At 45.9% G+C, this 24,052-nt stretch overlaps 1 protein-coding gene across 2 annotated transcripts in view; it reads right to left on the reverse strand.

The window, feature by feature from the left end:
- The window catches only part of Amotl1 (angiomotin like 1), a 91,167-nt gene that overhangs the window by 53,781 nt on the left and 13,334 nt on the right, over window positions 1–24,052 (reverse strand). Inside the window, exon 1 of one of the 2 annotated variants that reach the window (XM_036192629.1) lies at window positions 11,414–11,669. The exons of the other annotated variant lie outside the window; for it this stretch is intronic. Within the exon in view, the coding sequence (XP_036048522.1) occupies window positions 11,414–11,462 (49 nt within the window). The 5' untranslated portion in view covers window positions 11,463–11,669. Of the gene's footprint in view, window positions 1–11,413; window positions 11,670–24,052 lie in introns of those variants that run through there. 2 annotated transcript variants of the gene reach the window in all.

The following is a 24,052-nucleotide window of genomic DNA, read 5'->3' on the forward strand; positions in this document are numbered from 1 at the left end:
CCTCAGTTCTCCAGTGCCCAAAAAGACATTGCTAGTATGCCTGTCTTTAAATCTTTCAACCTGGTGCTGGTGCTGGCGGTGGCGGCAGCAGCTCACGCCTTTAATCCCAGCTCTTGGGAGGCAGAGGCAGGCAGATCTCAGTGAGTTCAAGGTCAGCCTGGTCTACAGAGCAAGTTCCAGGACAACCAGGACTATTATACAGAAAAACCTTGTTTTGGAAAATAAAGTAAAACAAACAAACAAACAAAACCAAAAACACCTTTCAACTTTCCCCTACACCTCCAGAATGAGCAATGAAAATAATATCAGAGCTAGTGGGGGTTGGGGGCAATGGGAGGTAATCCCTAGGGAAACAATGTCAGAGATACTCAAGGAGGGAGGGGGCACTCCCAGGGAAACAGACTTTCCCAGAGAAGTACTCCTTCCACAAGACCCCCAGACAGGAAACTAGTTAACAAGAAATGTGGTTCAAAGCCCTTCCCGAAGGGAGAGGCTTGCCACCTGTATTCCTGCGCCCATTCCTGAGCCACAGTACCCAAGGCTACCCTAAGGATAGAGGAGCAGCAGCAGCCAAGCAGGAGATGCCTCCTTCCTCTCTGGCTGCTGGCAAAGCAAGCCTGTAAAACAAGACGTCTGCCATCTTGTCTTGCTGGGCCTGTTCTGTGATGATGGAGGAAAAGAGGGAAGAAACAGAGAAAGGACAACAGCCCCCAAGGCCTGGGAGACAACGGCAGAAGCCTGTCATGCAGTGCCTGTGGCGAACAAGAGCCAGGAAGACTAGTCACCAAAGGAAGGGAAAGTATATACAAAGTATGTTTCAGAGGTCATCTGCAGAGACCTAAGGATGAGAGGTTGGTTAGAAGAAAAAAGAACTGGACAGTTTATACAACACTTTCAAATGACGGAACAGTTAGGATGACACATGTGGCTGGGATGTGAGCAAGTCCAAACACTGCCTGAGGAACTGGGCTAGGCCCCAGCTCTGGATGACCAAAGCTGGTTCAACAGTGAGGCTGACCATTGTGGGGTGGCCGAGTGAGCTGTCAACCTTGCTTAGAAGGGCCTCTGTGCCAATTCTACCCAGCCCTCTGTTTATCCATCTCTAGGAGAAGCCCCCGGGAGAATCCGGTGAGCTGAGCAGCCCTAGAAACAGAAGGCAGCTTTTGATAAGAGCCTGTGAGCTACACTCTGGCACAGCACAGATACCACACTCATCTGTCATGCAAAGGAAGAGAAGAGTGGCCTGGGGAGACATCCACAGATAGAGCACTCCCCGTCTGGCTGCAGCTGACTTCCATCAAGTGTGCTCCTGTCTGTCACCTGAGAGCTAACTTCACTGTGAACCAGCACTGGGCAGAAATTCCTATAAGGGCGGAAACAATCACTACAGCCTGGACTGTGGCCAGTAGAGCCGGAGAGCTGGTCTTTCAGCTTTCCACTGAGGGTCGACATCTTTAAAAAAGAAAAAGATAAACAGATATGTACAGATCTCATTTGTCCTAAACTGACGGGGGGGGGGGGGAAAGCACACAGAATCCTGTTTCTGACCTGCACGGAAACAGAATGTCTCACGACTCCAGCCTTTGTGCCTGTCTCTGGTTGCTGCTGTAGCCATCTGTCAGTGTGCCTCCACAACATCTTGGTTGAGAAGCCCCGGAACACCCAAGCCAACTGTCCATTCTCTACCGGAATCTTCTTCATATGTCTACACACCTGTAACCAAGTGGTCCTTAGCACCAACTCCAAAGAGATATTAAAGATGCAAAAGATCACTTTTTAAAGGGGGCTGGAGGATGACTCAACAGTTAGGACCACTCACTGCTCTTCTAAGAGCACCCGAGTTCAGTTCTCAGCATCCATGCCCAGAACCCCCTGTAACTCTAACCTTGCAAGGCTGATGGCCTCCATGGGCACCTGCACTCACCTGCACATAGCCTCTCACAGACACACGTGCACACACAGTAATTAAAAAGTAAAATGGTTTTAAAACTGATTTTGTAGTGTCTTGCCTTTCTCTCTTCTCCAGAACTCATACTCATTATCCCACTTAAACCCCACGTTAACGTTAGAATATAAATATTTAGCAAATCCATTTATTTTACAGAGGCCACCTGACTTTTCTCAGGCAATATGACCTGTCTACAGTGTCACAGACCCAGTCCTGGAATGTCCTCTGAGTGACAAGAGACAGATGAAGAAGAGAGAAAGGGTATGGAACAGCATGTGACCTGAGAGAACAGAGGAGAAAGTACAAACCAGCCTGTTCCAAATGTAACCTTCCAACCAGAGATGAACTCCATCCAAAGAAGGCTGCTTCAGGCCAGGCCCAAATTCAAGGGTCCTCCCCGCTCTGCGGCCATGCTTCTTCATGTGTGCTTCAATAGCACAGCTCAAAGGTGTGTTAGAAACACAGTCTCGGCCTGTCTGCGACCCACTGAAGCAGAATTCCTGGGGCTGGCCCAGCACCCTGTGCTATAACAAGCCTTCCAGTGGGCTCTGCTGCTCCCCCTCAGGGTGAGAATTATTGTCCTTTTTTTTTTTTTTTTTTTTTTTTTCATCTGTAAACAAAATAATGAAGTCACTGAGGAAGGGGAAGCCCAGTTGTGGGTCAGGAGGTTCAGATCACGTCCTGGCTGATTCCAACCTTGGGGCAGTGGTCATACATCCTGCCACCTCCTGAGGTCAGCACAGAAAGGCTATCTTTCTCTACTCTCTAATTGTTAAAAAAAAAAAAAAAAACCTTGGGGAAGGGTTTTCGTTTTTGTCTTTAGGAGAATGAAGGCTAAGGAATCTGAAGAACACTGGACAAATGAGACAACTGAAGAAAAGGGACAAATCATCTATCCCAGGAAACAGAGTAAAATGGCCTATTGGTATATCATCTACAAAATTTCATAAATCTTCCTAAATGTTTCTGCTCTACTCTAAAAAATTAACACTATTGGTCTTCTTATAGTCCCAGTTCAATTAAAATTTAAAGCTGACTTTGGAGTTGGAGAATGGCTCTCTCCTTCTTTAAACTCAAGCATGTTGTTAAAAGGAAAATGCAAACTCCCTGTATCATACCAGAAGAAAGACCCATCTTCTGACATGGGACAGGAGAAAAACCAAATTAATTAAAGGACTATTCTGTTACTAATCTCAATTCTTTGATTCTATTCTGATTCTTTAAACTTTTCTTAAAGTATGAATTTTATATCAAAATTTACAAGATATATATATACATATATGTGTGTGTGTGTGTATACCTTTTAAACTTTGTTGAGATAATAATGGTCATATGAGTACTAATTAATTCTAGAGAAAAGGCTTTGATTAGCTGCCTATACATGTCTTTGTGTTCGAGTCTCTTTTCAGTTTTCTGCAGGAAATCACGGCCAGGCCTAACTTCAACTGAAATCTCCAGGAAGAAGATGGGGCCCCACAACAACAATTCCATGTGGAAAATAATATCACTAAGCTGACAAACATCATCTACTGATCAACTTTGGACTACAAAGTGCTTAGAGCAATTCTAAGATGATCCAGTTTCAAAGACTACTTGAATAAGGACTTGAGATAAACCCTGAACTTTGGCATTATGGATAACAAAGAATATAGTTACCTTTCCGAGAATTTGACAATTAACCCAAAATTTTTCTTTTCAGAATAAAGATACCTTCGCCCATACAGAGCAGGAAGCAATTTTAAGAATTCGACGCCCACATTCCCAAAGGGGTGGTGGTGGTGGTGGGGGGGTTTGGTCTTTTAATGGGTTTTGGGTCTGGGATAGTTTTCATTGTTTAGGAGGGTTGGTTACAAGTTGTTGTTAAGGGTTAGGACAAGGGCTGGGCAAAGGAGATTAGATTTAAGATGCTTGTTTTTTTTTTTTTTTAAAAAAAGAGAGAGAGAGAGAAAAAAGGACAACTAGTTTTCAATACTTTACACTGGATTGGATTGTTTCATATTGTATACAAATTATATATATATTGAGATTGATAGAATATGCCATACACATATTTCTAATCTTGCTTGAGATATTGTACTTATACCATTCATTTAACAATGTAATGCAATTTGCTGATCCTTGAATGTTATTATTACCACCTACTAGGATATAAAGAAATGAAAGTTAGTAGTTAGACATTACAATCGAACTTGTAGTCATATTAGGTGTGTTTTCAAGATCAAACAGATATATTTTAGATAGACAGGTCATCTTCAAACCCTTCAGAGATCTACAGAATATGGCATTTAAAATGTTTTAATAACTTAGGAATTTTTCTTTTTTGTTATGACTGAGACATGTCGACTCCTGGCAGTACCAATCTACTTCAGAGAAAATATGGGCATTGAAGAAACTGCATATGGAGTTAACTTTCATTGTGGCAAAAGTTAGCCACTGGACAACAAAGTATCCTCAAATCAACTGCTGACAAACAAGACAGACAGGACATGAAACAAAGGACTACCGATTCTTGCCAAAAACAAGTGTGGTTGTGGCTTTAACAAAAGGCATCTTCTGAAGCCAGGACAATATGGCACCATCCCTGAAGTGAGTGGCCTTTGCAATCTGTAAAAGGTACCGTGCCCTTTTCTTCAAAGGCAGGTGAACAGGCAGTGGGCCGATGGCTTCTGAGGTGCAATGGAACAGCAGCTGAAACAGTTATTCTTGAAGAATAACTAAGCTCACTCCTCTCAATTGTAGACTGGCATTTAATAGAGGGATGTGGAGAAGAACCAGATGCCAAGATGAAGCCACATATACACAGCCAAGAAAAATGGACAGCTGAATTAAAAAAAAAAAAAAAAAAAAAAGCACATCAACAATTTCCAGAATTTAAAATCCTGAATCATGACAGGGCACTAATGGAATTCAGGTGTTTCTGGTACATGGACTGCTCTCACCAAATGTGAGGTCGAACTGTTGACCTTGTGTACGTCCTAGTTCGTAAATGAGTCTGTCAGATATGCTAAGCCTATAGTCTGAAGATGATGCCCCAACACTGCAGAGAAACCTCAGGTGACTGTCCAGGCGGCTGGCTGTTTGTGTCAACTCACATTTTTTTTTTTTTGGAAGCTGCTTGTATGCACTTCCTGTTTTTATTTTTTATTAGGTAGTATTATTTCCTTCTTGGGTCTCTGAGGGAGTTGAAGATCAGTTAGTTATAGTTTTCCTTGTTAAGGATTTCAGAAAAGAAACCCACTAAGAGGTGTAAGTGTATAAATTTGAAAGATGTTATAAGACAGTTCCATTAGTAATATAAGTTAGGATAGAAAGTGAATCAGGTACATTTTGGACTTACCAAAATAGGATAGATAATAGAATTATTTTCTCTGAATTTGTCAAATATGAATGGATGAGACTTTTTTAGGTATTTATTGCTTGTATATATGGTATATAGTTATTGTACTTTCATACATAGTTTTTCTTGTATTAGTTATAACTTTTTTCCTTTTTTCTTTTTATTAAAATAGAAAAGGGGAAATATAGTGATATTTTATTTGTATATTAATAAAGTTGCCTTGGTGTCAGAGCAAGCCATAGCAGAAGCTGGGCAATGGTGGTGCACGCCTTTAATCCCAGCACTTGGGAGGCAGAGCTAGGCAGGATCTCTATGTGTTCAAGGATACAGCCAACATGGCGACACAGGCCTTTAATCTCAATACCAACCATAGAAGACCTGGAGGTCTGTACAGACAGGCAGTGACGAGGAGGTCATGTGGCTGGGTTTACAACCAATGAGAAGGCAGAACAGAAAGTCTATAAAAAAGAAAAAACACACAAAAGTAGCTCTCTTGTGGAGAGGAAAGACAGAGCAGCAGTGAAGAGTAAGGTTTTCAGCTCTCAGCTATTGCTCTGACCTCTTGGCTTTTAACTCTGCAATTGGCTCTGTGTTTCTTATTTAACAAGATGGTTACATCTATAGAAAAGGCCTGTTCTACAATCAGAACTAGAGTCTGAATACAGTCTCTTCACTTCCAATACTAAATGATCAAACATATGTGATGCTTGAAGCAAGGCCGCAAGGCAGAGAAGGGTGAGTTTCTGTAAGGTAAATATGAGAACACACTTAACATTAGGAAGGAGTTTGCTTTTCTACTGTTTCTGTAAATTTTTTATTACATTTGTTTTATTTAGGGGGAGGAGGCGAGGCACATGCCAGCACATCCACAAGGAGGTCACAGGACAACTTTAGGGAACTCGGTCAAGTCATTAGGCATGGTGGTAGTATCCTTACCCAGTGAGCCACCTCACCAGCACTTCTGATGGTTTAATAATAATGGTACCAATGTGTCTGCACTCTGCTGAGTGTGACCTATGACTTAGCTCATTCGCCCTCATGCAACTCTGAGATAAGGGAGTAATCTTCATCCCACTCTCCCTCAGAGGCAAAATTCCCTGTGGATGCACAGTAAGCAGGTGGCAGAGGTTAAGATTGTTTTTAAACGATCTTTTCTTGTTTTTAAATATATCCTAACTCAATCTATTCAACTTTTTCAGATTCTCTGTGCTACTGAATTATAAGCACTATACTTTCGACCTGTGTTTTATGCCCTTGTTTCATGTGCTGTTCAAAAAGTTCTCAGCTAGCCGGCCCTGGCAGTGCGTAATTCCAGTACTTGGGACTAGACGTAGAGATTGCTGTGAGTCGGAGACAGATCCTACACTTCAGGCTTTATATATGGGAGGTTCAGGTCATGAAACCAGAAAAGGGACCAGAGTGGAGTGGGGGTGGGCTTTGGGGAAGGGGAGAGAGATTGAATTGGGACACATGTGGAGCTTTTCAGGGAGTGGATGGGAGGCAGGAGGGTGGGAGAGGAGCACCAACAAAACAAAATGTGCAAAACCACAACAAAATCACATTTTCATGCTAATTTACTTAAAAAGTGGGGTTCACTGGGTAAGACTGCTTGCTGCCAAGTTCGGTCCCCAGAACTCACATAGCAGAGGAGTAAACCAGCTCCTACAAGTTGACCTCTGAGCACCACATGCTCGCCCACACACATGCACACTCACACACATGCTCACCCACCCACATGCAAACCCAGATACACACACAAGAAATCTTTATTTTTCCTAAAAATGTGGAAATGAATAAAGGTCAACACTAAAAGACCTAATTTACAATTTAAACATAAAATGTAAACATTTTAGAAGCAAGCATACACAGTCTTTGGGACACAGGCCTAGGCGAGGCATCCTTAGGAGGGATGCACCCCAAAAGCACCATGCATAAAGAGAAAAAAATCAGGGAATTAGACTTTACCAAAAGTATAGACTTAGTTTTTCAAAATGGTTCCAGAAAGAATTAAAAGACAAAGCCCACTGTGGGAAGAAGGTGCATGCCACAGCGGGGCACACTAAGGATGCTCAGTGCCCAGTGGTAAAATAAACAACCCGGTTGGAAAAGAAGCTTAAGATAGTGAAGTAATGGACCTTCCCCCAAAGAGGGCATGGAGACAGCACGTATACAGAGAAGGTGTGCAAGCCTGTGGCCTTAAGGAAGTACAAACTGAAACCACAATAAGCTTACAGCACTTATTAAAACACTGATTGGGACAGCTAAATAGAAATCAGTGCCATCAGATGCTGGTCAGGATGCAGAAAAGGAAGGTGTTTATACTGCAGGGAGGAATCTAAAATGAAATGCCTACTCTGGAGAGGCCTTTAGCAATTATTTTATTAACAGCACACAGTTGCCATATAATCTAGCCTCCTGGGAACTTTCCTGAAATAGTGAAGAAACATGTCCACACAAACCCTGTTTGTGAACATTCACAGAAACCTTATCGGAGATAAACCAACACTGAAGGCAACCCAGGTGTCCTTTAACAGAGAAGCAGCCAAACCACATCCAGACCTTGAGATGCTACTCGGCAATAGGAATGAACAATCCATCAATATGCGCAAGATATGGTGGATCTCACGGAAACAGCGCAGGGTAAAAAGCCAATCTCAAAAGTTCCATGTTTCGAGGATTTGTTTACATAAAACATAACATGACAGAATTGTAGAGCATTATGAGTAGGTTAGGTATGACTGTGATCCGGGGACAGCAGGGAGGAGGGGAGAGTTGGTGCCACCATGATCCGGGGACAGGGCAAAGAGTCAGAACAGCTCCGCATGCATATTGAGTGCGGAGCTGGAGTCACAGTGCCTGGGAGGTGTGCACATAGCACACACATGTGCAATCTGAAGATCCCCGTCTAGGCTCTGGGGATTCCACTCATGTAACCTCGGTTCTTTTTAGGGTGCCATGGTGATATAATGGTCACCGGCAAAGGAGAAAGAGTACGTACTGTGGACCTTGCTACTAATTCTTGCAACATCCTCTGAAGCTATGATCATTTCAAATGGAAAGTGAAGGCTGAGTAGACCACAGGCATATTTAAAAGACGACGAACAGGAATATAGTCAGCAAAGCTGCAGTGCTGGATGGAGTTGGGGATTTAACTCAGTGGTAGAGCACTTGCCTAGCAAGTGCAAGGCCCTGGGTTCGGTCCTCAGCTCTGGCAAAAAAAAAAAAGCTGCAGTGCTGCCCAGTGAGACCCCAAACACACAGTCAAACATGCTCACCAGCATACCGTTTAAAAAGTTGAACCCAAGACTTAGCAGGGACAAGTTCCTAACTCTAACTCCTCTACTTCCTCCTAAAAAGAAAGGGGGACAAAAGAAAACAAACCAATAAACCAACAAAAAGTCCTGATGTTGAGCCCCTTGGGGAGGCTGGGGGTTTGGCCAGGAGCTTGGGATGAATGCACCCTAAGGTTTCACAAGCAACAGAAGAGCTCACCCTGGACCCTGCACAACATCCAAGAGCACCCACAACTTCCTTCCAGAAACAGTAGTGCACTGACCTGCTCACCATAGCCAGGTGTACACAGAACCACTCCTGCAAGACAAAGCAAAGTCAAACCAACGGGACTTTTAAAAACTCTCTAGGCAAACAAACAGAAAAACCTCAAGAACCTCAGACAATTCTTAGCAAACTTTGTAATACATCCTCTGACCTGATCTCCTCCCTCACCTCCTGCTTTTCAAGGATTCTGTCACCTACTGAATTCTGGGTGATCAGAACCCTCCAGTGGTAACAAAAACATTCAAAACACTACAAAATTCCTAGCCTGAGCTTCCACATGCACAGGCACACACAGAACCAAGCCAAGAAGGGGTGTTATTTGAGAAAACTTCGGTAAATGTTAGAATTGCTAACAATTCTTACAAGGCTCTTATTGGTGTGAAAAGAAAAATTTTATAGTGTCTCTAGTATCTCCCTTGATCTGGCACTGGGTACTTAAAGCCCTGTGTGCTGCAGAATCTTGTCATCTTCCAAGCACTTTCAGAGCACCCCCAGAAGACACAAGCACACCTGCACAATGAACTTTGGCAACTCCGTTCTCCCAGCAGAGCCCCTGCCTCACATCAGTTAATTCAGCCCCCCTCCTGGGCTCTCAGCTCACACATCTGGGTGGGGTTGGACATCAGAAAGAGCATAGTGCCACCCAGTGAAGTTCCAGACACATGAGCTGGCTGGGAGCAGGTACTCTCCACTCTCATGGGCAGAGCTACATTCATGTACCGCTGTTGATGAAAGATGCATTCTTAAATCTTCTGTCTCCATGTGTTCTCAGTGTGCTCCAGCCTACACCCTCTCAACAGAACCTGAAACACCACCTAGACACTTTTCAAAAGAGGAGAGGAGGGAGCTGCGGGGATAGCACCTTCTCATGTGCTGGACACCTCCAGATGGACAAAAGTTTTCCTCATCAGGAAAAAATGTGGCATGCAAGAAGAAACAAAAACCAGCTCACCTAAAAACTAAATATCACCTATGCACACACACCAGGAAACCCATGTAAGAGATCTTTGGAACATTCTAGTCTATGCCCTGCTCCCTTCATGGACCCCCCCCACACACACACACACGCGGAACCTCACCAAGTAAGAAGTCTTTAGAACATTCTAGTCTATGCCCTGCTCTCTCGCACTCTCTCTGTGTTCAAATCTATGCATTCTGATCCTTTGCTTTCCTCCCACATGGTTCAACTTAAGTACTGCTCCCTCGTTATTCTCATAAAGAGCCATCTTGGAGAGAAATCATGTAATGTTCAGAGCATGGTCCTATAGGGCAAGCGCTTTTTGTATTCCTTTGGCATCGTCAAGAACTTGAATCACAGAGACCCTTAAGCAGTAATGTTAGTGGGGACAGTGCCACCCTGGGCCCCATATGGTAGGCCGCCAGGGAGAATCTTAGGCAGTCTGGCAGGATCCACAGCTGAGTTTTGGAAGCAGAAAGCCAGGAGCGTTCCATCTTCAAGCCCTGACTTTTCACTCCCTGAAAAGGAGTCTTCTGGAATTGCAGCTGTTTAATATTACCTCAGTCTGCTTGTGTTCATTTCTGGTGAACAAATTGGCACTGTTTTGAGGGATCACACACCCTCCACCACCACCAAGGACTTTTATAAGCAAAACCCCCCAAACTTTTAACAGTCTTCAGAGGAGGAAGATAGAGCCAGCCATGTGGACAGGGGCAGGAAGCAGGGGGTGGGGGTGGGGGGCAAATTCCACACAAAATGTAAGCATCAAGGCCCTGGAATCAAGACCTGTGTCCTGAAGCCGCAGTCTAGATAATAGAGACAATACACCCACGACAAAGGCAAAAAGGCAAACATTTTGCAAAAACAAAAAGGGGGGCGGAGGGGAGGCCTGGAATTCAAGGCCAGGGGACCTAGTCCCCCAGAATGGCTCCCTAGGAGGCAGTACCTGTGGGTCCTTTGGGCTGTCAAGGGCCGTCGTGGGCCCATGTGCCACTCTCTGACCATCCACAAATGTCACGTTCCAACGAAGTTCAACCAACTCCGCATTGGAAAGTTTACATTTCCTCCCGGAAACCAGATTCTTTTCAAGGCAGTGCCAACAGGCCAGGGAAAGCCGGATCCAAGCCCCAATTTGTGCAAGAAACTTGTTTGGGGGAGAACAAAGAAGGCGCAGGGGCGGAGGGGGCCCGAGCCTCCCGGCCAGGGCGCGTCCTAGGGTCCCGGCTGGGCGTCCGGAGCGCCTTTGTCTGCACCGGGACAGCGGCACCCACCAACTCTCCCGCCCCTCTGGCGACCGGGACCCGCCAGCCACACGGGAAAGGCCAGCCCTGGGTCGGGGCCGCGCGGACCCCAGTCCTCGGCCTCCCGTGAGGATCTGCCCGGTGGGTACTAGGCACTCCGAGGGTGGCAGGGAACTGGATTCTGCTTTTTGTCTTACTAAACCTTCTGGATCCCTCACCGGACACTCAGAGGCCCTGGCGCCGAAGTGACTGCCCAAGTCCCCACATCTGGAGCGGAGCTGATGTCAGCCTGGGCTCCCGGGAGGAAGCACAGGGAACTCTCGGCCCAGTCCGAGGGAGCCCTCCCTGAGCCCCCGACTTGAGCTGGTTACCTCTCAGGACAGGCTCGCAAGGTCCCCGGCGCGACTTTGCCCTCCGCATGGGGCGATCATGGAGCGATCCTGGCTTGGGCAGCGGCGGCAGGGGAATGGCGGCAGGGGGATGGCGGCTGGGAGGCGCGGCGAGGGGCGCCCCGATGCTTGGGAAGTAGAAGGATGCCCAGCTCCCCCTCCAGTCCCACCCACCCCACCCCGCTGCCGGGTCCCTGAGCGCCCCGCGCTCCGCTCCGGGCCGCCCGAGCTGCCAGAGGGTCGCTAGTCCGGTCCCTGTAACCTTACACTCCACCCCGCCCCGGCCCTGGCCGCGGGGCCCTAGAGCCCGTCCCCAGCTTCCCGTCGCCCCTCCCGAGACCTCGGAAACTGCTGGGGCTCAGGCTGACGTGTCTCCCTCCCTTAGACCAAGGAGGGAGCCGGCTTCCCCTGTCTTGTCCCCCGCCGCGTTGGAATTCCTGACACACTCACCATTTCTGTTTGAATGCCTCAGACTCCTTTGCTAGGATCTGCCTCCGAACTCCTGGCTAGGTTCCGTTTGGTCAACTCTTCTATGTGGAATTCCCTGGTGAAAGTGGTCACATTTTTCTCAGCGTTGCCTAGGCCCTAGTACTTCCATCAGGTAGGGGGATCAGGATAGGAGAGGCTGTGATATGCTTTGCTGAGGAGCAGAAGGGCTTAAACAGACCTTACTAACAGCCTTAAATGTTCAATAGGTTCCTAGGACTGCACATCCTGTGGCCACGATCTTATCTCTTCAAGCAGAAGCAAGGAATTTTATATGTTGGAACAGTATTTCTGACTGTGTCCCACCTCTGAAAGCAGGCTCTTTCCTAAGCAACATCGGTACCCAGACCACTATATTGGATTACACTCGCTGCCTTTTGAAGCCATGTTCTAGGACCTTTCTGGACTTCTGAGAGGAGAGGCTGCAGTCCACGCTTATCAGGGCTTCTGTCCTCTCCTCTCCTCTCTCCGTCTCCTCTCCTGTCTCCCTTCTTACTAGGCCATCAAAGGGTTCATGGCTGTGTTGTGACAACTCCCTAATTCAGCTGCTCACAGCTTTACCCCCCCCCCCCCTCCCCTCCCCAGGCTTCATTCAGATTCTTGACAGCCTTCTGACTTGGCAGCCTCCGCTCCCCAGACAGAGGGCCCACATGTAATTGTAGAAGTTATTTCTCAAGCAGAGGCTCCATTTAAAGTCATCTGCCCTTGTACGACACACAAAGCCAAGATCTGTGCACAGAAAAGGCAGGGCAGTAGGTCCTCACTTGTTAAAAGTCTGGACAGGAGAGAGAGACCAGCCTTGTGCAGAAGGAGTGCGGGGGAGGGGTGGTGATCAGAAGACAGGAAAAGGAGGCGCTGGCAGGGCAGTGGATCCCAGAGGGAGTTGGCAAGGTTCTGGTGCTTGGCGAGAAAGCAAAAATGGGGGAAAGGAAGAGTCAACAGGCTTACGGAAGTCAAACAAGTCACAAAAGTGTAGGTCTGGAAAGAATGGAAGAAACTGTACCACACCTTTCGCTTGGCTGATGAGGAAACTCCTGTCAGGCTGTGGAATGATTTCCCTAATGTCACAGAACAAGTTCGGTAGCAAAGTCAGGGGTGGAACCCCACGTGTGCTTCCTACCACACAGTGTTAATGCTGAGTGCTGGCTTAGGAGCGAGTCTGTGCCCTACAGTCAGTGAGGGAACAACTTCATTGATTTATCTGGGCCTTGACAAGCTTAGTACAGACATGGAGAAGAGGTAATGAACAGAAATGGAGTTCTTGATTGTTGGTGTAAGGGAGATCTCGGTCCACTGTGGGTGGCACCATTCCCTGGGCAAAATAGTCCCCATCGGTATTATAAGCTAGCTAAGCATGGCCCCTGGGCCGACTGGCAAGTGGCATCCCCCACAGTTCCTGCTGTACCTCTCTCACTGTGAAGTGCGGTCCTCGGCCAGGGGTAGGTGCTGTTTGGTCTCAGGGTTCCTGCTTGAGTTCCTGCCTTGACATCCCTCAACAGGCTGTTTTCTCCTCTGTCATGGCATTTGTCACAACAGAAAGGAAACCGAAACATATGGATTCAGTACATTTTTGTTACAAATATAAAGTAGAATGCATCTAAGCATATATTTGCTGATGTTCCGGTAGCCTCCCCAAAGCCCTGTGGGATGGGGACATTTTAGATAACTACAGAAGCCATGAGGGTGCAGTTACAGTGAGGACCGGAACATCAAATAAGATCACAGACTCTGAAGAGATTTTACTTTTCTCACTGACACGTCTATCCCAGGGGGAAAACCACTCAAGAGATTTGGAGCCCTAGGCACAGGAAAGGGCCCTTCTGGAAAGAGTGAGTCAGGAGCACAGTGGCTGGTCTGAGGGAAACGTGAGTGACCTACTGTCTTGCAGGGAAAACGCTAGGGTCAGGAGTGTGAAGGAAAGAGAAGATGTGTGTGTGTAAAGTACTTCATATGGAAAGCAAGCTTCCAAATCAAACTAGGGGAGGAAGAGGCTGGAGAAAGAAAAGGCTGCCAAGTTCCAAGGCTGCCTCTTCAACCCAGGGCTTCAACTCTCTAGGGCAAGCTTGCAAGCCAGAGAATCTTGGGAGTTCATTAGGTGAGTCTCGCTCGCTTCACACTTCACACTCTTCATATGGCATCCTGAACAGAGAGCCCTGCTGGAGGCCAGCTTCCCCAACGCTGTGTCTTAACCCTCTTAACTGCTCTAATCTGTACCTCGAATGTAGAAATGAGTGAACTTCTACATGAAATGCATCTGAATCTATCGCTCAGAAACTATGGACTGAAAGAAAAGGTTCCAGCTCCCCCAGCTCCAACACTGCTTTCTCTGCAATGTTTCCAAAAAAATTGATTTGCAGATACCAATGCCTCATTTGAGCCAAACAGAAACAAGATATGATGATGATGACGATGATGATAAAAATTTTAAATGATGGTACATGCCAATAATACCAGCTCTAGAGTGGCAGAGGCAGGAGGGTTGCAGCAAGTTCTGGTCCCACATAGAGAATGCCAGGCCAGCCATGGTGACTAGTAAGATTTTGCCTAAATAATTTGTCTTAACTAGCAAGCAAAATAATGATTCATACCTGTGCTTCCGGGGGCAATCTATATACTCACACTAAGTGTCAACATCCATTCTAAAGTGACTCAATGTTTCATTTGCTAATTTCTGGGGAAGGTGATGGGGCCATTAGTGCCCTTTGGTGCCAAATAGGATGGATATTGGATATTGCCAGTAGGATACCAGCAGGGTGGAAGGGTGAATTGCTGGTGACATCCACATAGAGACTTTCTACAGCCTTAGGGTAAGACCTGAGTGCTAGCCTAACTTCTACCTCCTTCCAGACTGGGAAGGTAAACTGCAAACCACAGCTTCCTCCACAGCATGACCACCTACGCTTGCTCTGAGGGCTGAGATAACATATTGATGTTTTCCCTCCAGAATTTCAAAATACATGGACTTTCAATACTCTATGAGCATGCAAATACTCTCCATCCACACGCACTCAGCTGAACACACACTCTAAGTCTTTATCAGCCTGTGCCTTGCTAGATGGACACCAAGCAGCCAAAGAGGAAGGCCGAGCTTGCTAGGAAAGAGAAGGATGAGGACAAAAGGGCAGTCCGCAGACATGACCATGAAGGGACTCACATAGGTCACAATTAGTGACTATTAAAAGAACAAACCAATGGAAGCTTTCACTCAGGCAGCCTCGATTAAAGTGACTTGTTTTCCTTCTAGGAAGATTGGTTTAAGGTTCCAGTTCCACGGCACTTTCCAAATTGTTATTTCTGAACCACAGCATGTAGGAATTTAAATTCCCCATATCCTAGCTCCAAATTCAGAACACATCGACATAGATGCTGGAGCTCACAATGAGCCTCTCGGATATTTACTGGGGTGGTGGTATTCTCACAATTCTATCCTCACAATTCTATCAGAAGTCCTGCTACACCAGAACTCAAGTCGCTGGAGGTAAAGGGTGGTGGCTGACACACACAAGCCACAAACAAGGTGCTGTTGAGGCACAGAGTAGATGTACACAAAGGATTGCAAGGGACCGAAGGACCGAGAAGGGGATTGCTGCTGTCACTGTTTGCAGGTGGGTTTGGTGTTGTCTTAGGCAGGGGCCTGGCTGGATAGCTCTGGATGTCCTGGCATTCACTATGTTGCCTAGGCTAATGCTGAGCCCATGGTAATACTGTCCTGGCCTCTCAAGTGTTGGGACTACGGCACACCCCATCACACAGGACTGAAAAGAAGATATTCCAGACAAAGCCTTAGACACCAGAAAGGGACACACACCAACCTGCTCCTCAGCACTCTCCCTTCGGATCTCTTCTTTTGTAAACATACAACGGCCACATTAACATCGGATTTGATGAGCCCATGCATGCACACATGGTAGCATCCTCTTGCTTTTGCTGTTGCTGTTTTGGTTTTTCAAGACAGAGTTTCTCTGTGTAGTCCTGTGAAGTGGGGGCTATTTGCACCATGTCCTGAAGTACCACCCCTAGTGAGTCAGCAGGCAACTGTTACACCTGCCTATGATCTTGAGGTACATGCCCCTGGGTGTGGCCACTGCAGAGGGAAGACCCTTAAGACCTGGGATGCACATATGTGGCTCTTTCTCTTTGCTACCTTGTGGCTTTGGTTGCTGGGACAGACCAAGGCAGAGCTTGCCAGATAACACTGTTGGACTGTGCCTCACCCTTCCAGGATCCTGCAACAAATTCCTTTGTTCTGTCTATGAGTTAACCCCCAAGTAAATTCCTTTGATCATTAAACAGACTCTGTGGATTGCTAGCAATATAATCCCAATACACCTGGCTGTTCTAGAACTCACTCTGTAGACCAGGCTGACCTGGAACTCACTGAGATCTGACTGCCTCTGCCTCCCAAGTGCTGGGATCAAAGGCGTGTGCCACCACTGCCTGGCTGCATCCTCTTATCTATAATTTCATTTCCTATAGTTTCAGCTTACCTAGTCAACTGCAGTCCAAAACTACTACATGGAAAGTTCAAAACAAAATCATAAGCTTTACGAGCACCCTTGTGAGTACTATGATGTCTCACTGCCGTCCTTTGTCCAGTGTATCCACACAGGATGCATTACCCTCCCATCAGTGCTTACAAGACAAGGCATTCTGAACAGGTAGAACAATGTATTGTATAAGTATCCTAGTTTATTGTTATTATTGTTAGTTTCTTAATAGGCTTATTATATTAAATTTATCATATGTATATATGTGTAGGCAAAAGCATATGACATTTGGACATATGAATTCTTTTCTCATTTTCATAACCAAAGATCTGACAAGACATAATTAAAGATAGAAAATACTTATTTTAGGTCACACGATTGCTGGGGAGACACGGTGGCAGGAATGTGGGGCTGCTTGGCCACATCCAGGCAGGTTGGGAAGGAGAGGAAGGGAAAGGCTCCAGCCTGGTCTACTCTTCCCTGTTTTATTCAGTGAGAACTCTTGTCCACAGGATGGCGCCGCCCACATTCTGGGTGGGTCCTCCACCCTCAGGTGACGTCAGGGGACAGCCCCGACAGACACAGGCAAAAGTATGCTTCATTGGTGCCCTGCCTGTTTCTTAACCCAATCAAGCTGACAAAGTAAACTAGCTGCCACGCCAGAAGGCAGCCCCACAGGCAGGCTGGACCACACCTCTTTGGATTACCATACTCTCCACAGACAAAAAGATTTTCCCAAGCTTTTCATTCAATCAGTACGTTTTATAAAGATATAGTTTGTCTCCCCTCCCCAGCTTGTTTCCAGATATAAAATCATATTCTTAAGTCTTACACCATGCATGCCTCCTACAAGAGCCAGGCATGTGCTCTGCCCCCATCTTGTGAAGTATTGATAGCACCATGATTCAGGGCCCAATGCCTCTAGTTGCTGGGTATTGAAGGAGGAGGAAGAGGTAAGAGAAGGTCCCTTGCCAGGGCCAAATTCATTACTGTGGAAAAATGAAAAGCAGAGGGGGAGGAGAATGGGGGTAAAAGTGTACAGATATCCAGGGTCAGATACCTCTGGGGTTCTGGAACCTGTGCCCAAGGATGAGAAAGCTGCTCTAAGAAAATGATGACATAAAAGAATCTACTGCTGTGATTAACACCATGCGCAAAAGCAACTTGGAGAAGAAAGGGTTTATTTCACCTTACAGCTTACAGCCCATCATGAATTACAGGAAGTCAGGACAGAACTCAGGGCCTAGAGGCAGGAACTGATGCAGAGGCCACAGAGGAGCACTGCTTACTGGCTTGCTCCCCATGGCTTGCTCAGCCTGCTTTCTTATACATCCCAGGACCACCTGCCCAGCGGTGACCCCACCCACAGTGGGCTCAGCCTCCCACATCAGTCTTTAATCAAGAAAATGCTCCACAAACATGCTCACAGGCCCATCTGATGGAGATAGTTTCCTAACAGAGGATCTCATCTGCCAGATGATGGGAGCCTGTGCCAAGCTGACAGAAAATCAACCAGCACAGAATCCATCAATTGGAAATTTGCTCCATTTAAAATTCACTGAAGGACTTTGGGACAGACCAATGGAAGGCCAGGCTCTGAGTTACCACTGCCACAGTGAGCTTGGCTCAGTGACTAAGTTATGTCTGAGGCCTGTTTGTCAGGATGCTTTCAGTTTCCCACCCTCAGTGACACACTGGTCTCTTGCCTCATCAGTTCCTCCTGGTGGTGTTATTATCTAATATGCACTAAGCCTGTAATTGGATCCATTAAAATGTGAGAGACAGAGAAGATAAGACCATGGCCAGAGAAAATGCATCTACAATAAGAAAGTGGGAAGGAGTAGAAGGTGTTTCATTCTGAAAACTGGCTACAAACCAACCCTGGGGGATGCTGAACAAGACAGGTAGCTGTGAATACAAGCTTGGTGCAGTAACTATTCAGATAATTGAGCACTGGAATTACTAAACTATTCTGGTTGTTATTGAGACTATCACTACAGAACCCTCGGGGTCTGAGCTCATGATAGTTTTCTCTGATTTATGGCTTGATTGCTCTGATTTAGGGTTTCTCAGTTTAGGCCCTGACTGACAATGGGCTGATAGCTTTCATTGTGAGCTACTGCTCTATGCATTGTAGTCGGAGGGTCAGTAGCAACCACCCCTTGATGCCTGGTTAAGAAAACAGGACTGGAGAGATAAGTTAGCATTTAAGAGCACTGGCTGTTCTTGCAGAGACCAAGATTCAGTTCCCAGAACCCACACAGTGGCTTAAACCATATGTAACTCCAGTTCCAGGGGATCTACCCTCTTCTGGCTTCTGCAGGCCCTGAATATCCATGGCATACATACATATATGCAGGCAAGACCCTCACACACATACAGAAGATAAATCTTTTTTTATTTAAGAAAAAAAAAGAAGAAGAAGGAAGGAAGACAAAAAGGCTCTCTAGACATTGCTAATTGTACCTTAGGGCACTAAGTTGCCCTTGGCTGAGAATTACTGAGTTGGTTAATTAATTAACAATGCTTAATAGAGAAAGAGGCCCCTGGGCCTCTCTCTGTATTGATCCTTCCTTGATGGAAAGCAACCTCAGTTGTGTTCACCCTATAATCATATCTCACCTGAAGAAAACAGTTTATTGTTTTATTCCTAGTGATGATATACATTTTTATATATAAAACTGAAAACACACTGAGTTTCTAAAAACATTAAGCTACCGTTAAAAGCAAGGATTCGAACCTTTCATGGTAGTACACACCTGTAATCCCAGGAACAAAAATTCTAGACCAGGGCTATCCAAACACAACCAACAAGAATTTTCACAATGAGAGAGACAACTTCAGTCACAGTGTTCATGCAGAGGGCTTACAAGGGATTAGGCTCAGCGTGGGTGTTTCATTCTGAAAACCTATCTTTTTAACCTAGAGAACAATGGAAGGAGCTGGCCTCTCTGTGACCTGTACAGTTTATCTCCTCTTTTAGAATGGACACTACCGACCAGCAGCTCTTATACCTTAAAAGCCAAGATAAGGCTCCAGCCACTAGGAATAGTTCAATTTAGAAGGTGGGGAATCATTTTACAGCATAAATCTGGAGGAAATTTTAAAGTTGACATGATAAATGTTCTAAGTTATCCATGTAGAAAGCAGAAAGTATGTGTGTCTGTGAAAGAGCCAGCATCATCCTAAGAGCAAGAGGCTTTAGAACACACGGTAGAGAGGGGAACAATTAGACATAGCTAGGGAAAATGAATCGTGAACAGAGATTCACAGAATGGGCAAGGGAGTCTCAAAGTACAGCTCAGTGGGAACACACAGATTCAATTGAAGTGGAAACCAGGAAAGAAAGATCTGTGATGCTCTGGGGGCTGGGAAGTACCTGGTAAAGTTCAGTAACCTGGAGCCATTGCAAGGCTTGTGAACGCACATTGCTAGGCCTGTCCTACCTTTGACTCAGTAGGACTGGGCAAGGCCTCCACTTGCATTTCTGACAAGTTTCCCAAAGGTACTGAGGCCACCTGTCAAGGTATCACACAAGCTGAGAACCACTGGCTTAGGACACTGGGGGCTCCTCATGTTACTCTCTCAGAATCCCAGTCTAAATGAGGATTCAAACAAGTAATGTTTCAGGAACAAACCAATCAAATCCAAATTTCTTCCTTGAGCTAGCACACATACTGTCTCCTCCATGTCCTGTGATTGTACACGTGATGGTTTTATCAGTTCGGGTACCCAGCAGGGCTGGTTATCTATAAGGATTATCAGACAGAAAAGAGGTAGGTAAACTCTCATGGGTAGCATGGGACAGAGCAGGTTTCCTCATGGTTTCAAGCCTTCCCAGTTCACCTCTCCAAGACAGTCTCCAGGACTCCAGATCTTACTGCCTAGAGAAAAGCCATCTGCAACAGATCCCCAGAGGGTGAATGGTGAGTCCCTATGGCCATCTCAGTCTCTTCTCTTATTTTGGGAAGGAGCAAACTCTTTGGAAACCTCATGTTCTCAGGACCCTACCACACCACATACTCTCTGCTTCCAAAACACCAGAGATGTTCTCCTTTGCAGGAAGCAGTTGCATATTTTAAAACATAGACTTCACACTCAGATGGTCCTGAATAGACTCCCTACCCTCTCATTTATTAGTTACTTGATGGTGACCTTTAGTTATATAAAACTCAGAGTTATCTCTTTGTATTAGTAGTGGTGACCTGTGTATCTGCCTTGAGGGGCTTTGAGAGATTCAGCTATCACAAACACAGCTGTTCACACATTTGGTTCACAGCTAGTGCTCCATGATGACTAGCTGTTGTTATTAACCTGTTCTTTTATCAAGTAGCTTCATTTTACAGGTCTTTTAATTGTTGCCAGGACAGACTGTGGTAGATACAGATTCCTTTTTATACTTCTTGAGTTTGGGGTACTTGTAAGAAATATGAAAGATGGCCATGTTGATTTGAGATATTCACCACCCCCATCCCCATTAAGTAAGAAAAATATCCTAAGATATCCTAAAGGACAACCCTGGGGACCAATGGGCTAGGTCAGCTATTTTGGGTGAACTGATGAATCAGAATCAATTTGTGGGCTGATAGCAACTCAGACAGGGGTTGATGACCCACTAACTGAGCTACACATAAATCAAGCTATGCAGGAGGCTGTGTGGTCAGGGCAGAAGCCAGGGTTCAGCAGAACATTCCTAAGCACAGGGTACTCAGAAGATGCTGGGCAGGATGGGAGTGGGCAGAGCACCCAGAACACCCCTAGCTTGGAGAAGAGAGATTGGGACATGATATGACGCCTGGCTTTGGCTGTCTAAAGAGCTAAGACATGCTCGACATTTGTTCCACAGGGATCTAATGCAGTGTCTTAACACAGTAGTTGGCCATCCATTCATGGACCGTAAATTCAGTTGCAAGTACTGTAAATAAATGAACTAGGACATCACAGAAAATCCAGAAGCAGGACATCTTAAAAGTAGGCAATTACTAGGGCTAGAGAGATGGCTTCACAGTTAACACAGGTACTGCTCCTGCACAGGCCCCACATAGGGTAGCTTCCAACAGCCTGTCAATCCAGCTTCAGTTCTCTGACATCCTCTTCTGGCCTCCATGGGTGCCTGTACTCATCTGCACATATTCCTGCCATGCACATATGTATCATTTAAAATAAAACTTTTTTGTTGTTGTTGTTGTTTTGTTTTTTTGTTTTGTTTTGTTTTGTTTTTCGAGACAGGGTTTCTCTGTGTAGCTTTGTGCCTTTCCTAGATCTCACTCTGTAGATCAGGCTGGCCTCAAACTCACAAAGATCCGCCTGCCTCTGCCTCCCAAGTGCTGGGATTAAAGGCATGTACCACCACACTGCCTGGCAATAAAACATATTTTAAAGGGTAATTTCTATTCCATTGAATTTCTGTTTAATTGGTGTGTATTTATATTTACACATGTGGGGACAAATGGAAAATGTATCCTTATGCTAGGACACAGTAAATGTGTATGTGTGTGTGTGTGTGTCTGTGTGTATCACATTTAAAATTGTAAAAGACAGAAGGTAGACAACTAGGTAAAAGAGATAGGAAATCAAGTTCTAACCCCCTAAGACCCTTGTTACTAACATCACTGTACAACAACAGACCGGGTTTTCTCTGGAGGCAGGGACCCATTCCCTGTCACACAACATCCTGTCAGATGTTCTGACAATACTGAGTATGAAGTAAGGAGGATGTCCTGGGGCTCACTTCTGTGGGGACACTAAGATGCTCTGCCTTCTCCAACATGGAGCAGCTCAGCCTTGGATTTTGTTAAAGGAATGGGGGGGGGGAATTAAAATCTTAATATCCAAGAAGACCTGTCACCAATTCAGAGAACTTGTGACAGTTCATCTTTCCTGTCACCTTGACCAGACTGAGAACCACTTAGAAGACACTTCTTGAAGGACCTAGGAGGTGCTCCCAGAGAGGAGACATTGAGGAGCTGCATCCCATGGGGTCTCAGACTGGATAAAGGAGAAAGAGAAAGCTGTCTGGGCATCCACAGTCACCATTCTGCCTCCTGCCTGCAGATGCCACCTGTGCGGCGGCCTCATTCTCCTGTTGCTGCACCTTCCCACCATGACGGGCTGTACCTAGAACTGTACACCAAAGTAAGCTCTCCCCTCGAGTTGCTTTTGCCAGGTGTTTCACGACAGCAGTCAAAAACGTCCCCATCACGGGATTCTCCTGTGTTCACACAAATGTGACCCATGTCAATCCCCCAACTAGCCCAGGGTTTCCATAGGAGGAGTTGATGTCTAGCTTCAGTTGTCTTATCAAGGTGATAAATACCCCCATTGAAAATCAAGTTTGATTACTGTAGGCCCTTGAACAAAGGCAGGTGACATGTAATCCCGAGATATGGCACTGAGTCATCTCTGCCACATCTGCTAACAGAGAAAGAAAATCCAGTGCAAAGAATGGAGCAGCCCCAGAGGGGTTCCCATAGCCAGGGCTGCTGGGTAAAGCTGAAGACCACTAGGGCTTGAATTCAGAAAAGCAACAGAAGTGTTTACACAGCATATCCCAAATATCATCATACCTAAAATAAATACATAAATTTGGTGTCCTTTTATTTCTTCTGAGTCTGCCAAATCCCTTAAACCTGCATATCCTTAAACCTTAGGAAGGGTCAGGATAAGAGTTGTTGGCAGCCTATCCATGAGCCGTGAACTCAAGTTAACATGACCAGCATTATAAACAAATGGACAAAGACATCACAGAAGAGTCCAGGCGAGGAATATCTCTTAGTAAGTAGTGGACTGTCAGCCACAAGAAGCTGATAAGCATAACCCAGTGGTAATGTTTGTGACAGAGGGAGAAGTGTGAATCAGTCCTCAGTAGGAAACATGTGATGCCGGCTTTGTCCTACTGAACCTGAGTCAAACTTGAGTGCCTTCTGAGAGGGTGGCAAGCAGACTCTATAGGCATCAAGACACAACAGCATTTGGGGAGGCACACAATGGGGTCATTATGTAGTTCCCTGCTGATCTGGGTTTGTATGTGGAAAAAAATTCAGCCATATCGATCCTACCCACCCCTACCCCACCCCCACCCCACTACCCTGAACTCAGTCCTTGGACTATGGTGAAAGCTCAAAGGCAGTGCATCCACTGGTCTAGAGCAGACATGATGCTTTTCACATCCTCTGCCTTACTCCATTCACATCTCAACCTTATCCTCAAGGCTTAGTGTCCCCTCACCTCTGTGACTGAGTCTGTTTCCTCTTCCCTGGAGTGCTGAGAGTCTTTATGCACCAGAAAGAGCAACCACAATTATGAGAGAAGTGTAAACTCTACACTAAGCACTTAGCACTCAGCATCTTGAGTAACCCCTCCCTGCAGTCCTATGAATCAGCCCAGCCACTCAGAAGTATCTCGTTGGATAGTTCCAATTCCATCAGCACGTGACACTAGAGGCTGCACAAGAGGCGAGTCCTGTTGTTCACCGGTTGGACCCCTACTGCATGTTACCTTGTGGAACACTCTAGGCCACCGTGAACACAATGGTAAGTATTTAGGGATCTTGTAACACAGGAATGTCATTTCTGCTCTTATTCTCCACGGAACGGAGAATTTTGCTGAATAGTGCATGTTTGGGTGTGGTGGTCGTGTTTTTCCCGTC

This window comes from Onychomys torridus, chromosome 7 (genome assembly GCF_903995425.1).
Source record: "Onychomys torridus chromosome 7, mOncTor1.1, whole genome shotgun sequence".
NCBI lineage: Eukaryota > Metazoa > Chordata > Mammalia > Rodentia > Cricetidae > Onychomys > Onychomys torridus.